This window comes from Cavia porcellus, unplaced genomic scaffold (assembly GCF_034190915.1).
Source record: "Cavia porcellus strain 051 isolate PalLab524CR breed Dunkin Hartley unplaced genomic scaffold, mCavPor4.1 scaffold_11, whole genome shotgun sequence".
Taxonomy (NCBI): Eukaryota; Metazoa; Chordata; class Mammalia; order Rodentia; family Caviidae; genus Cavia; species Cavia porcellus.
This window is the reverse complement of record NW_026947494.1, coordinates 83188990-83204350: the sequence shown is the minus strand read 5'-3', so window position 1 is coordinate 83204350 and position 15361 is coordinate 83188990. Positions and strand designations below refer to the sequence as shown.

General features: G+C 45.6%; 1 protein-coding gene across 8 annotated transcripts in view; it reads left to right on the top strand.

Moving 5' to 3' along the window:
* The first annotated feature begins 12139 nt into the window (after positions 1–12139).
* Positions 12140–15361, top strand: part of Ninj2 (ninjurin 2) — a 114599-nt gene continuing 111377 nt past the window's right edge. For 5 of the 8 annotated variants that reach the window (XR_010050652.1, XM_063258583.1, XM_063258584.1 and 2 more), the window contains exon 1: positions 12140–12498. Coding sequence is in view for 7 of the 8 variants with exons in the window: in XM_063258583.1 (XP_063114653.1) it covers positions 12466–12498 (33 nt within the window). In the remaining variant the exon portion in view is untranslated. The remainder of the gene's footprint in view (positions 12499–15361) is intronic. The other 3 variants (XM_063258580.1, XM_013156521.3, XM_013156523.3) reach the window with 3 other exon arrangements.

Here is a 15361-nt window from a genome sequence, read left to right as displayed (position 1 = left end):
CCTGTCTCAGCCTCCTGTGTGCTGGGATTACAGGCTTGTGCCACCATACGCGGCTCTGGTGCTTAATCATTGTCATTTACTTTACTTTGAGCAGTCTTGTGAGTGTGAAATCGTGTTTGGTTGTCATTTTAGGTTGCATGTTCTGTATTACCAGTGAGGTGGAGCTTTTTTCACATTTCACATTCAGTTCTTTTTTCTTTTGGGTGCATCACCTGCTCAAACTTATTCTGCTCGTTTCTCTGCTGGCTTGTTCATGTCTCACCTATTGCTTTGCAGCTCCGTACACGTTGTGACTTTTCTGCCTCATCTGTTAATGTCTGCAGTCGTCTTCCAGTGATTCTAGTACGTCTTCTGCCTACACATCAGCCACGGCCACTACCGGTGTTTAACTCTAACACTTTATGACTTTATACAGGGGCCTCTCAATAGGAAAATTTAAACAGAACTACAAAGGGTTTTATTAAATATGGGGATGCATTTTATGTGTTCCCTTCATCCCTAGGGAAGCCATTCCATGGACAGAAGACGTATTCTGAACTTGCCTAAATTGCTTGAATGTTTGAATGGCCAGATCTGGATAAAGCTGCCTTTATCCAGATAAAGTTATCGTTGTGCAAAGATCAAGCCATTCAAAACCTTCCTTCTAGAGGCCTTCTTTGACAGAGAGGGCAACAGAGTTCTTTCAAATAACCTGGCCAACCCTTAAAATGAAACTCAATTTGTGGTCCCCTGTGACAGGCAAGGCTGAGCAGTCAGTGGTGGTCTGTGCTGGGAACTGGCAGTAGTGTCTCGAAGGGGACCACTAGCTTAACAGGTGTTCTAAATCCAAAAATAGGGTGCTAATTAAAAGATTGAGAGTCATTTTTTCTCAAAACATCAACATTCTTAAAATAGACTACATGCAGGTGTATGTTACTGTCATGCAGTTATTCACGGGTTTTTTATTTCTCTACTCTCTTAATATTTTTTTGCTACACAATATACTGTAATTCAAAATCATAGTGAAAATCAAAACTGAAATGTAACCCATTGTGATTATAAGAACTCTCAGTTTCAGAGGTAGGCAGGCATTCACCTCAAGTGGGAGGAGAAATCAAAGGTAGAAAAGTGCAAGGGTCTTTCCCATTGGTAAGCACCTCAAGGTAAAGCCTAGTGCTGGAAAACGGTAGGCTCTCCCAGGATGGGGGAGGAAATGGTCAAATGCCCAGCCGGGAAGGAATCCAAAAACCACTGGCAAAGGAGGGAGAGGACGAGGATGGGCCGAGGATGGAAAGCGGAGGGGTGGCCGAGTTCAAAGGTGTCCTGGAACAGCAAGCAACGTTTGACAAGAATCTTTATGGCTGCTGGGGACATGTAGAGATGTCTCCTTAGCCCCGAGGACAGTCACAGCAGCTCAAGTGAGCTCATCAGGTCCTATTTATCAGATGGGGATGGAGGCTAATACTCTGCCAGGTCTCCACAGGCCATGTGTTTCTACTTTGGCTCACTGATGTTTTGTATCTAATATAATCTTGCAATTAAATTGTTCTCAATGTGTTGTCATCCATAGCTTCATTCTCTCTCGTAAATTTTCTCGTACAGAATTTTCCTTCTGTATTTAATGACGTACAGAGAACACAATGTGATAGAAAATGGAAAAGAATGAAATATAAAAATTTTGTATGTTGGGTGTAGTGACCCACAACTGTAATCCGAGCACTCTGGGAGGCTGAGACAGGAAGGTTATAGATTTGAGCCCAGCCTGGGCAATTTAGAGACTCTGTGTCAAAATAAAAAAATAAAAGATCTGAGGATATAGGTATGTAACTTGGTGCAAAGGCCCTGGGTTCAATCCCCAGTACCAGAAAAAGAATTTATATACATTATAATCTGTCTCCTTCGTTTTTCCCACTAATTTATAGAAGTATGAGAGGGAGTGTGCTGTAATAAAAGGCATAGGCTTGCAGTTAGATTAAGGCAGGAATGCTGTGTCTGCCGCTCACTAGCTGTGTGAACTCAGCTAAGTTCCTTAAACTCTCTGATTCCCAATTTTTGTATCTGCAAGGTAGAGGGGTAGAGAAATTGAATTAAATTAGAACTAGTTAAATAGTATACTTGACACACAGAAATCGTGCAATAGGCAACTTTATTATTTTGAGAAGAGACTGTAAAGAACCAGCCTCACGGGTGCTACCGTGCAGTTGCTCAGGGCTCTGTACTTGGCTTCCTGTCTGCTGCTGCCTCCTTTTGATCACTTTGAACGAGGGGACCCACACTTTCATTTTGCGCTGAACTTTGCAAATGACGCTCACACACATAAGCTCATGCCCAGGTGTGCGCACACATGCAGGGAAAAGATTAAAAAACAATAAGCAAAATAGAAGCACTATTTATCTCTGAGTGGCTTTTGGAGTGACCTTATTTTCTCCCTAACTTTTCTATACACTCCACATTTTCTATAATGAATAGATATTATTTTTCTGACCAAGAAAAAAGCGAATTCCTCTGTGCTTCTGTGCAAACGCATCCTCCCCATTTTGCAGACAGAAGTGAAGCCAGGGTAACACACAGGAAGTGACTCACCCACGGTCACATCGCCGTCGCTGTCACAGTATGACAGTGCTCAGGAAACTGCACCTCCACTGTGGCTCGGTGCCCCTCGGGCTGAGTTACAGGTGGTTTTGTTAACAAGTATCTCTTGGGGCACCTGAGCTGGTTTGGGGACCCAGCACCCACTGCGCAGAAGGGGGTCTCCCCTCTGAAACCAGATCTACTCCTGAGGGCTCATCTGCGGGGTTCCAGGCTCGCCCCGTTCTCCCAGGGCTCAGGCTGGTTCTCCGGGCGGGCGGGCGGAACAGGAGCCAGCTTGGCACTCTGGGACTGCAGCATGGGGCGGGCGGAGCAGATCAGAGGAGCCCCAGGACACGCCTGCTGCCAAAAGCCACTGTGAGCTTGGCTGCTTCCGCTGAGCCTGCTGCCCTCTGAGAGCCTAGATGAGGAAGCAGCGTGCAGGAGACGGGTACACATATGCGGGCTGATCCCCTCTGCACGGTTCCACGGTGCACAGTACTGAAGCTATTTCAAACCGCTGAAAAGGTTTATTTCCCCTTCCTTCAGGCAGCAGCTTAGCCCACACTTGGTCTTTTCCCCTCCTGGACCGTCTGTCCTCCTCTGCTCCCACGGTGAGCTCAAATCTGGCCGCGAGTTTTGTGCTGTGGCCTGCAGGTAGGGCTCGGTCCAGCAGAACCTGCGTCTTTGGTCGCTGCCTTCCCAGCCCTTTCTCCCCCTCCAAGGACCAAACTCGCAATTTCAGTGCCTCTCAGCTGCGCAGGCATCTTCACGGACTGACATCTTCAGGAAAGCTCTAGACCATAACTGGCAGAGTTACCTAGACTCAAACCGGAGCCACTGGGCTCACGGGGAGAGAGGGGGAGCCTCTGGAGGTTAAACTGAGGGCTGAGTATTAACATGAGCTCCACCACTCCTGGACAGCCAAGTAATTGCTTTACATTGGTGATTTGATCCCCACAATTATTTCATTTATAAATTGGGTTCTATGCTCCCCATTTTTATAGAGGGAAGGGAAGCAAAGTGACTTACTCAAAAACATGGCTAGTCAGACCCAAAGAATGGGGATAGTGGTAAAGTTTGTGCTTCCCTCACACAAGGCCCTGCAAAACAAATCGAGAACCAAGGCAAACCAAAAACAGGCCACAGAATGCACCATACCAAGAGTGAACGCTAATAATGCGATGGACTTGGAGCGATATTGATGTGTCTAGGCCCACTGACTGCACTAAACGTGTCCCTCCAGTGTGGGATGGTGACATGGGGAGACCCTAGCAGACTAGGAAGGGTCCATGAGTACTTTCTGTTCAATTCTGCTGAGAACCTAAAACTGCTCTGAAAATAGTCTATTAAAACGATAACAACAACAAAAACACCCACACTCATATGCAGTGCAACTCCAATAACTCACTATCATTCAGGGAGACAAAACTAGCAGGATACTGGTCCTGCTGTTTCTAGCTATGGTGCTATTGTTTGATGCTGGTGATGGAGCCCAGGTTCTTGTGCATTTTATTTTATTTTTTGTGTTTTGTTTTGCTTTTTGGGACAGGGTCTCACTATGTAGTTCAGGCTGGCCTCTAACTCAAAGTGATCCTCCCCTGCCTCAGCCTCCTAAATGCTGGGGTTACAGGAGTGTGCCACCACATTATGATCTTGTACATTTTGGACAACCCTTTTTAAAATTTTTTATTTTAAGGCAGAGTCTCACTAAGTTGCTCAGGCTGGTCTTGAACTCCATCCTCCTCCTGAGCACCTGGGACTACAGTGTCCAATCATTTTGGTTTTAGATTCCTCATCTATAAATGGCAAACTGGGTCATTGTGAGAGACAAACGAAAGTATGGACAGAGTCTTCTGAATCCGTAAGCAGCTACCCTCAGATTAGTTGTTACACGCATGTATACTCACGCCATGTGATTAAAGAAGTAACCAAGAAACCTAGCTTGTAAATCTCTGATTCTACCTCCATCACAGGTGCTTCTGTCATCTGTGAAATGAAGCCCTGGTCTCCATCTGGAGGAGTGTTTGAGTCTTCTGATTTTCACAACCTGATCAGAATGCCATACTGGGCCTCCACCCCATCCCACCAGACTTAGAGACTTGTGTGTGGTCTCTTTTGTCCTCATAATGTTCATGTTCAAAGGACATAAGCATCAGGCCTCTGCCACCCTCTGGCTTTCATCCTCCTCACTCCTCAACTCTGATCTGTGCGCTGTGGGAAACAGTGTGACAGTGAAATTCAGACTGCTCTGCTGAGGAACCCTTTCTCTCCATGATGAAAACCCTTTGGGCCAGCATTCTGTCTACTGCTGCAACAAATGGCTGTAACCTGACTGTGGTTTTGAAACCTCTGTGTGTGTGTGTGTGTGTGTGTGTGTGTGCGCACCACTTCAGGACTTTAACAACTCTGCAGCATTTGATGTGACTTGTGATTCTCAACCCTAGCACAATCAAAGGTCCGCTGACAGGTAAACCATACCACTTGTTCACAATTCTTTTGGTTCCCAAGAGGTGCTTTAAGGCGGCTTAAGAAATACAGGGCAAGCAGAAAGACTCGGCAGGCAGCGCCACTTTGATCTGCTTTATCCTAACTTCCACCTAACATTGTATTGAAGAAGAGTTTTCCTTGCTTTAAAAACTAGCTCTGTCTGTGTCTCTGTCTCCACCCTGCCCCCTCGATTTCTCCTTTTCACTGATTAACCTTTCTTACACCACCAGGCACCTTTAAGTCCACAGAGAGGTAAGAAATGTTCCATGCCCACACAGGGGAGGCTCGATCGCTAATCATTCAATGAAGAGTGAGTCACAGTGAAAATTCCCCAGCTCTGAATGCAAAAGGTGGAAGGGAAATTTTACTCACCACAACCAAGAGCATCCCCTCATGGGATCTTCCCACGAGAGCTGTGTCCCCTGGGTTCCTATTACGTTAAATCAGGCTTTGGCCTGATGAACGTCTATTGAGATACAATGGATATCACAGAAATGATAAATACATTGTGGCCTCTGCTAGGTAATGTTTTGAGGGTGTGAGTTTCTGAAGACTTCATTCCCCAATATGGAAGTGACTAGCAATTTACATAAATGTAACTATTTAGGGGCAAGGGTGGAGTTTGGTTGTGGAGGTGGTATGCATGAAACCCTGGGTCTCATTCCTAGTACTGGGAAAAAAATTGCCCTTTTACGTGTGAATTCAAATTAAACAAAATTTAAAATTCAGATCTTCAGGCACACCAACCGTATTTTAGTACCTGGCTTGCACTCAGTTACCTGTGCATGGCTAGTGGTTGCTCTGTTTGAACAGTGAAGATGTAAATGGTCTTCAATACATGTTCTGGTCATTACAGAACGTTGTACTGGACAATAGCAGGGTTACCTCATCTAGTTCTTAATCCTCCATTTGTGTAGCCTGGGGCTCTTATCAGTCCCTGCACTCCCTAGCTCCCTCCGTGCTCCCCCAGAAAGCTCCCCTTTCCAGCCACCCAGCCCCAAAGATTCTTGGGACAATGAATTGGAAAGTTACTGAGCTAAGGTGCAGACAACCTGGAGAGAATTTGAAGCATGGTCCAAAGTTGGCTTTTTCTTTTCCAATTGTTTTTTATTTCAAAGAGAATAAAACCCAACAAAACCAAAACGAATAAAGCCAATCAAAGCAAAGCAGAGAAACTGGTACAGAACTCCAAAGCAAGGTAACAGGCAAACAGCAATGGCTACCACAGTGCATCTTCTTCTCTTTGCAGTGGTCCATTCCATCAGGTATCGCAAAACCAAACCGAACAAAACGGAATAAAGCCAATCAAAACAGAACATTGAATAAAACAAGACAATCAGAACAAAACAAAACAGTGACAACAATATTGGATTTCAAAACAAGACAGAAGGAAATCCCCCATATTTGCTGTATTGCATACTGTCATCCTCCCAAGGGATGCTCAGACCACCGGCCTAAGCCTACAAAGTCATCCAAGCAATACCAGCATTTAGCTGCTTTTTGTACCTCAGTTGCTGCCAACTCAGCCTGTCCTCCAGCCTACAGGGAAGGGCGGGGGAGTTCTGCATTCATGGGAAGCACTGTCTGACTTCCTGGGGACCAGATGGCTTGTGCGGCTTACCAGAAAGGCTGGCTGCTTGGCTTGGGGGGGGGGGGGTCTCCTCCCAGTCCCAGCATGGTCGCTTCTCTGCAGGCACTGACTTCTCCCTTCCTGGGCCCTGCAACGCTTGCCTCAAAGTTTGCCTTTATTCTCACTTCTACATCTCCTTGGTGTGTCTTTACTAGCAGAGGTAACAGATAGGGATAATTTCCTTTAAAATTTTCCTAATTATAGATCCCGTTCAGAAGGTTTTATTGCTAAAATTAAGGTACTAGATCCTTTGTGTTGCACTTCAATTAAAATCTGTCTAGCTTTCTAACTCTTAATTTTTATATATACTGAAATTCAGATTTGAATTTGAGATCTTATACAGTGGTACATGCCTGTAATCTCAGCAGTTGGGAGGCTGAGGCAGGAGGATCACTGAGAGTTCAAGGCCAACCTGGGTTACATAGTAAGTTCATGGCCAGTTTATACTGTAAAGCAAAAGCCTGTCTCAAAAAACCAACAGAACCAACCAAACAAAAACTCCCTGTTACTCAGGAAGTGTTTAATATAAAAATATTAGAAACAGGATTTAAGAGCTGCAAACATCTTAGGAATCAATTTGACAGTTTCATTTCTCACAATAAAAGATATAAAATCCAAGGAAGTCAAGTAAGTCGTCTAAGAACACAGCGATTCAGCAGTCAGAAGACTCAGGCCAGCAGACATTTACCGAGGGCTCTCCCCACTATTCACATTACCGTGACTACAGATAATGGTAAGTACTGTATATTTCAAAGAATCTAACAGAAAGGATTTTGAATGTTTTCACCACAAAGAGATGTAAAGGAAGCCTGGGAGTTTGAGGTCAGCCTGGCAACTCAGGGAGACCCTATTTCAAGGGAAAAAAGCAGGGGCTAAGGATGTGGCTCATCACTAGAGTGCCAGGGTTCAACTTCCTGTAATCAGAAAATGAAAGGAAGGAAGGAAGGAAGGAAGGAAGGAAGGAAGGAAGGAAGGAAGGAAAAGAAGGAAATGTTTGAGGAAGTAGTTGTGTTTACGTTGACTTTAGTGAGGACGCCTGTCAGAGCATCACATTGCACTCCATAAATAGGTACAATTTTTATGTTAATTTAAAAGTTTTGATTCAAAAAATTTTTTTTGGTGCTGGGGATCGATCTCACAACCTCGCGTTTGCCAAACAGGCACTTAAGTCGCTGAGCTATACCCCTGCCCCTAAGTCAAAATTATTAACTGAAAACATGACAAGAAGGGCTGGGGATTTAGCTCAGCGGCATAAGTGCCTGCCTGGCAAGCGCGAGATCGTGAGTTTGATCCCCAGTACCGCCAAAAAAAAAAAAAAAAAACATGACAAGGGATCTCTTTTAAACTTTTTTTTTTACTTTTCTTTTTGGTTTGTGTTTTTTGCAGCAGATTCTTGCTACATGCCAGCTCTGCCCTCCGATTTCTGGCCTCAAGTGATCCTGCTCTGCCAGCCTTTAGCGTCCCCGGGACTACAGGCCCACACCTCGGCGTCAGCAAGACCGTCTTCTCACCGCCAGTTTCTCCAGCTCTCCATGATTGTGCTCTTCCCACACAACCAGACCCCTAGGCCTCTGTCTTCCCTACCCCATCCGCTTTCCAAGTCACTCTCGGGGTTTACTTACCTGTAAATTCAAGCATGTTCTAAAAATATACTCCCTCAAAAGGCCATTTCCCTAGAAATATCCCTTGGGCTTTACACTACAAAAATCACCCTAGCGAGAGCCGGGCATGGTGGCACATGCCTGTAATCCCAGCACTCGAGAGGCTGAGGCAGGAGGAACTTTGTGAGTTGGAGACCAGGCTGGGCTACAAAGTGAGCTCAAGGCCAGCCTGAACTGCATAGAGAGACGCTGTCTCAAAAAGACAAAAAAAAAAAAAAAAAAAAAATCACCCTAGCAGTAAAGACAGTGAGAAACCCTTCCCATCGTGAGCAAAGAGCCTCTGTGTGGGAGCAGTTTCAGAATGTCAGAAGTACAGTATTTCAAATGTCGTCACCTGCCACCTGTCAGGCCTGAGTCTCGCTGCGGCATGCTTTTGATCCCTGGATATCCCCGGAGGGCTCAGCATAACATCTTCAGCTGTTACCTCTCAAGTGAGAATTAGACTTCAAAGTCTCTACTTAAATTTTAGAGCAAGGGTCAGCATATAACCTGTGGGGCAAATGTGGTCTTGTTTTTAAAGCATCTGACTACCTTTGTAAATAAAGTTTTATTGGAACACCGCCACCATTTGTTTATGTATTGTCTACGACTATACCTTTTTGCTGTCATAGCAGAGCTAAATAATTGTGACAGACACCATATGACGCACAAAGGCTAAAACATACTGGCTCTCTGACCCCCTACAGGAAAAGTTTGCTGATCTCTGGTCGACAGTCACAGTGTGACAGGGAAGATAAACTAATTTCCAAGTCCTGTTTTTTATTTACTCCCAAATGATGCTTTTAAACGGAATAATCCAAATCCAGAAAGTTCTTGGCAAACAAAATTGAACATTATCATAACCAGTCACAGCTGTTTCCTTTGAAAGCCAGTGTGTTCATTAACAGGGAACTTTCCTTGGAAATATATTCAGGTGTTTTTCACTTTCACATTTTCGTGCTCTGATTTTCCCTCTATCTTGCCAAATATATCTATATTATCTAAAGGATAATGGGAGTTGTCACAACAAAGATACAAAGAAAAGGAAATAGTTAATACATTTTCCAATGCCCAAAATAAGTTTTTCCATCAAGACAATATTTTTTAATAGCCAGGTTTTGTTGAGTAAGAGGATTTTCTAAATTTTTCTACTTCCTCTTTGAATTACTATGATGGAATTCCATATAAAATACATTCTAGTCAAACAAGGGAAAAGGACAAAGCTCACCTTTTCTGAGCCTACAGCATGGATTATGGGAAAAAGTAAAGCAGAGGAAGGAAAAGCAGGCATTCAGAAATCGGACTTGATTTCTGCTCTCTGGGATCAAATCAAGGAGAAGAGCACTGACTTTAAACCAGAAGTATTGGTGTGCTCCATGATCCCAGAGGATCCCAAGTTCAAGCCAAGCCTGAGCAATTTGGTGACTTAGGAAGATACTGTCTCAAAATAAAAATTGTAAACATGGGCTCAGTGTGAAGGTCCTGCATTCAAACCTTAGGACCAGGCTAAAAGAAGAGGTACGAGGAGGAGGAGGAGGAGGAGAAGAAAAAATTTAAAAAGATCATGAACTTTCACAAGAAGTTGAGTCTGCCTGTATTCAAATCGGTCTGATCTTGGGCAGCTACTTAATCTCTTGTTCTTGTTTCCTTCCCTGTAAATCCGTGTTATGATAATATCTACTTCCAAAATTGTTGTGGAAACCAAAGAAGGCGAGTGTGCACTGAAGCACTTAGACCGGTGCTTATCACATAGTGGCACTGTCACAGTTGGTACCTGGAGTGTCCTTGTGAGGCCCACACGTTGTGCCATTGGGAGGTGGTGGAAACCTTTAGGAAGGGGGACCGAGTGGGGGGAAGCCAGGTCATTGGGTGTCTTATTCTTGAAGCAGATAACGAGACCTGACTCCTTCTCTTCCTTTTTTCTCTTTGTTTTCTGGGCATGGGATGAACAGATCTCCTTTACCATGTGCTCCCACCACAGGCCCAGAGTGGCAGGGTCAGGTGACCATAGACTAAAATCTCTGAAATCAGGAGCGCAAATAAACCCTTTCTCCTTTTAAATTGATTTGCTCAGGAATTTTGCCACAGCATAGAAAACTGACCAACACAGATGTTATTATGGGAGGAGGTGTAGGTATTATTGGTAGTTTTTTTGATGGAATATTGAAAAAGAAGAAAGTTCTATGTCTTACTGCCATTTGGGAATCTGGAAGGAGACCACCTCAAAGGCTGCCCTGCACCAGCCAGATCAAAACAAACTGTTTTCCAGAAGTGGTGCTGAGCTTGCCTCCTCCCAATCCTTCCTTGACAGTCCTGCTCTCTCGTGCCCAGTGGGATCCAGAGCATTAGCCAAGTGTCCAGTAGGAGAGTTTCCAGGAGGTTCATTTTAGGGGGTGGACTTCGCTACCACTGGGATGTTTACAAGGCAGTGACGGCGAACCATTTAGAGATGCCTAAACCGCAACCCAACATTCGCAAAGTACTAATGCTGTATTAAACCTGGATACTGAGGTTCTAGTTCAGAAAAAACACCTCATGCCCTCGGCTTGTGTGTAACAAAGAGGGCTCACAGTGCTGCTTCAGTATATGTGCCATCTGTTTGCTACCGCCGACACAAGGCATGCCCAGGTCACACGGCCGATTGTGACATAAAAAGATCAAAGATGGCAGCCAGTGAGGCAGACTATCAGGTCCACAGCAGCAGAAGGAGACTGGGCCGCCAATGCCAGCAGGAAGCCAGGAGCAGGACCAGCCTCTCCTCACAGCCAGCAAGTGGCAGGCAGGGAAGTCCTGTCCCATAGATGGCCACAGCAGAGAACCAGGTGGCCAGGCTACGGGATAAGCCCAGGCTCCCGTGTCCCTAGATGCCATCTTCAGGAAGGAGGGGCACTGGAAATCTGAAAACCAACCTACCTAAACTGCACTATCTGCCACTTAAATTACTGAAATGTAATTGTGCTTATGAGATTAGAGTAAAGCATAGTCCTCAGTCCTCATCCCACTATCCAAGCCTCTTTCCCACCACTGTCTGGCAGAAAGGGAACTTGTAACATTTATAGAAATAAAGAAACTGCCTATTTTTAACACGTTTGTACACTGGAGTGTGGTGCGGTACATGTGACTCTGCTCCTCCTTCCACCTCTGTAAACTCTGAAAGGAGATTTCTCCCTGACCATCGCTCTGCCAGGCACAGGCGAACATCCACACCAACGCCAGCCCCACCAAGTGTCTAAAACCGGCTTCTGGAAGAAGCTGACGAGTTTCAGGTGCTAAGATAAACAGGAGAAAGAAATGCTTCCTAAAAAGAGAAGCAGAGAAAATTCAACCAGTTGGATGAAAAGGATTTGAAGAATTTGAGCCGCACCTCCATCAAGGGAAAAGCTGAGTGTTTCAAACAATTTGTTAATGAACGTTTATTGTTTATTTACTTGTAGAATACAGCTTGTACTTTGGTGTCTATTTTCTTTTCCTCTCCTCTCCTCTCCTCTCCCCTCCTCTCCTCTCCCCTCCCCTCCTCTCCCCTCCCCCCCTCTCTTCCCCTCCCCTCTCCTCTCTTCCCCTCCCTTCTTCTCTAGTCTCCTCTTCTTTTCCCCTGATAGGGTTTGATGGAACCAAGCAAAGAATTGCAGAAATTTCCAAACTTCGGTCTTGAGACTATGTTGAAGGCTCACTGCGGTAGGTGATTGGTGACCTTCCTCAGCTCTTCTAGTGTGAACTCAGAAAATATCCTCCGACTGTTTTCCAATTTTCTTGGTACATATGCAAGATTTCTTTCCCAGTAGTAAAGCTACCCTCCCTCGCGCGGGTGAGCTCAGATGAGGCCAGGGAGGGGGCCGGTGGCACTGGAGCCAGGGATGAAAAGATGCTGTCACTACCAACTCAAAAGGCAACCTATTGATGTGCCTGCCACATGCCACGTCCTAGAGCACACATGTGCTGACACACGCAGACACAAATGCTTACACTCGTGTGCACATGCACACCGCCCCCAGGGGCTGCAGGCAAGGCAGGCACCCCAGATGGGCCGGATGAATAGCACGTCTGTCCTGCAGCTGTGGGCTCTCTCCCACCCCAAGAAAGCACAGAACCGCAGACAGCAAAGCACAGGAGCCCACGCAGTCTGCCCGGCACCCAGCGAGGGGACTGGAGGGCAGCGAGATGGAGTCAGAAAGAGAAATCGGCAGCAGCCAAGTAAGTTCTGCCTGGGAGAGAGGAGGGGGCGCCTGGAAGCAGAGGTGACTTTGGAAGGACAAAGGATTCATACTTTGGTCACTTGATATTCTCCCCCTCCCCGTCCTCGTTCCTCCTCCAGCTCCGTCTCCAAAATTCCTTCCCTTCTTCTCTTTTCTCTCTCTCTCCCCGTCTGGTTCTTTGCTTTTCTTGAATTATGTGAGAAGCAAATTGTTTAAATCCCTCTTGTCCTCTGCCTCCCCTGTCAATCAAAGAGCTAATTAGATCCGTGTTACAGAAAATGATTTCACATTCTGCGCAGCGTTTTTCCCCAACCCCAGGACAATGGAGACTATGTGGGAGCTGCCAGGCTCCCTGGAGACAGGGAAAGATATAAGCTTGGCGGTTTTGAAAAGGGAAAACTGGCCAACTTTGCATTTTACAGGTTGGAAAAAACTGGAACCTTTCCTCAGGTATCTCCACAAAGCTTTCTTGTGCAGGATGGGAAGCATTATTGCATCTGGACAGCAAGCACAGGAGTGATGCAGACCCTGCCTGGGAGAGGCAGAGTCTGTGTTCTCCCTGTCGGGGATGGCTTGGAGGGCACAGAAGAAACGGAAGATCCTGGTGACAGCACAGTGTGGTTACTGCAGGCTGCAGTCCTTGGCCCTCTGTCAGCCAAAGACAGTAGAATCCACCTCTCAAGACCCCTCGCTGAGGTTATATGACGACTTTATAGTCAGACAACTCAAGAACAGAAAATACGTTTGAGCTGAAGTATTTTTTGATCCTGGAATTTAGTTTTCAAACTAAAAATTAAGCAGTAACCCAGGATATATGTCAGGTTAAAGAAGGCCTTTTGTGCCTCTGTGTGTGTGTGTGTGTGTGTGTGTGCGTGTGTACGCATGCTTGTGAGGAGCGGGGAACTGGGTAGAATGGTGGGAGCCTGGCAGAGCCTCTGCCCTGTCCCCCAAACCGGAGACACCACCAGGAACTTGTCGGACCGCTTGGGCACTGCATCAAAACCATCGATCTACCGTAGCCGGTACCCACTTTGATTTTCCTGCAGTCCCACCTCGGGGCTTGCAGGCTCCTCTTCTTGGAATCCTCTTTTCCCGCTTACCCCTTGCTGGGACTTTCCGGTCTCAGCTCAGCCTTGCTGGCCTGCCATGATCAGCCTTTGTCTAAGAAGCCCTGCAGACACACAGACATGTCTATCACGCACCCCATTTCTTGATAGCACTGCCCACTGCCCTGAGGTTATTTCTCACCGATTCCCTGCCAGTCTCTGGGAATATGTGCTCCTTGGAGGGGACCACATCTGTTTTACTCATTTCTAGGTCTCCTGTGCACTGAGTGATGCTTTGGTACGCAGTAAGTGACTGGAGAGTGTTTGTGAGGAATAAATTAAGGGAACATGCGTTAGCTGGGATTAGTAACAGGCACAGGTCACTCAGACAAGGCCGCGAGAGCTAAGACTCCAGTCCAGGTCTTCTGAGGTGCACGTTCTTTTTCCTCCACCAATTTCTAGCCACCCCTGGATCCTTAGTAGCTAAGGAAATGGGATTGCTCATAGGCAGTCTCAGAAGAGTGCTGGCTAGGTGTGGTGGCGCATGCCTGTAGTCCCTGCACTGGGGAGGCTGAACTCAGAGGACTGTCACAAGTTCAGGGCTAGCCCGAGCAACAGAGTTAGCTCAAGGCCAACCTAAACTGTATAGTGAATCTCTGTCTCAAAAAAAACAAAACAAAAACAAAGGAAAGCAGGAAGAAAAAAAGAAAAGAAATATATGTGCTGATGGATTAAATAATCCTGAGAATTTGTCTTAAATAAAAGACTCAGGAGGAAAAGGAGGTTTCCAGCCAGGCTTGATAGCTGTCTCTATCTCTATCAGGTAGGTAAAGAGTTAGTAAAGCTGGGCTAACTCTAGCACTCAGGAAACAGAGGCAGGAGGATTCTCCTGGTTTACATAGTAAGACCCTGTCTCAAGACAATAATATCAAAGTTAGTGTAGCTTTTTTTTCTGCATTAGGGGTATTCTCTCTTTTAATATATTAGTTTATTCTAGTATCTTATTCACACTTTCCTTTGGTTATTTATTAATTTGATTGGTCAGAAGAGTATCCATTATTAGAGCTGGGGGTAGATACAGTGGTACAAGTGCATGCTTGGCAAGTGCAAGGTCCTGAGTTTGATTCTTGATACCAAAAATACATAAATAAATAAGTAAGTAAGTAAGTAAAATATCCATTATTTACTACAACTTCTGTGTTCAGCTCTCCGGATAAAACTGGAACTTAAATCTTCTTTGTAAACTAACTGCTGTCTTATAAGAGGAAGGCGAACTTTGGTTAAAGACAGACAGAGGTGTCTGTGCCCTGGACACATGGTTTTACTCTTCCATGTGGCAGATGGTAAATGAATCCAGAGGAAAGACACAACGGCCACAGGACAGCAAGGATGTGTGTGTGCTCATGTGTGTGCATGCGCAGAGCCTCATGTATGCTACATGTGCAGTTTACCACTGAGCTACACCCTAGCTCCCCCACCCCTTTTGTGGTAATGGGGACTGAACTTTCACACTGAGCAACATCCCAGACCCTTTTAATTTTTATTTTGATACAAGGCGTCCCTAAATTGTTAAATTGTCCAGGTTGGGCTTGGCCTTTTGGTCCTCCTGTACCAGGCTCCAAGAATACTGGGAATATAGGCATGTGCCACCAGCAGCGGTGTGTGTGCACCAGTTTTAGGTTCAAAGCAAAATTGAGAAGAAGACACAGAGACTTTCCATATCACCCTTGCCCTCACACATGTATAGACTCATCAGTCTTTGCTATTTTTCTTTGCTGGAACAAAATACTTCACACCCACAGGTTAAAGAAAGAA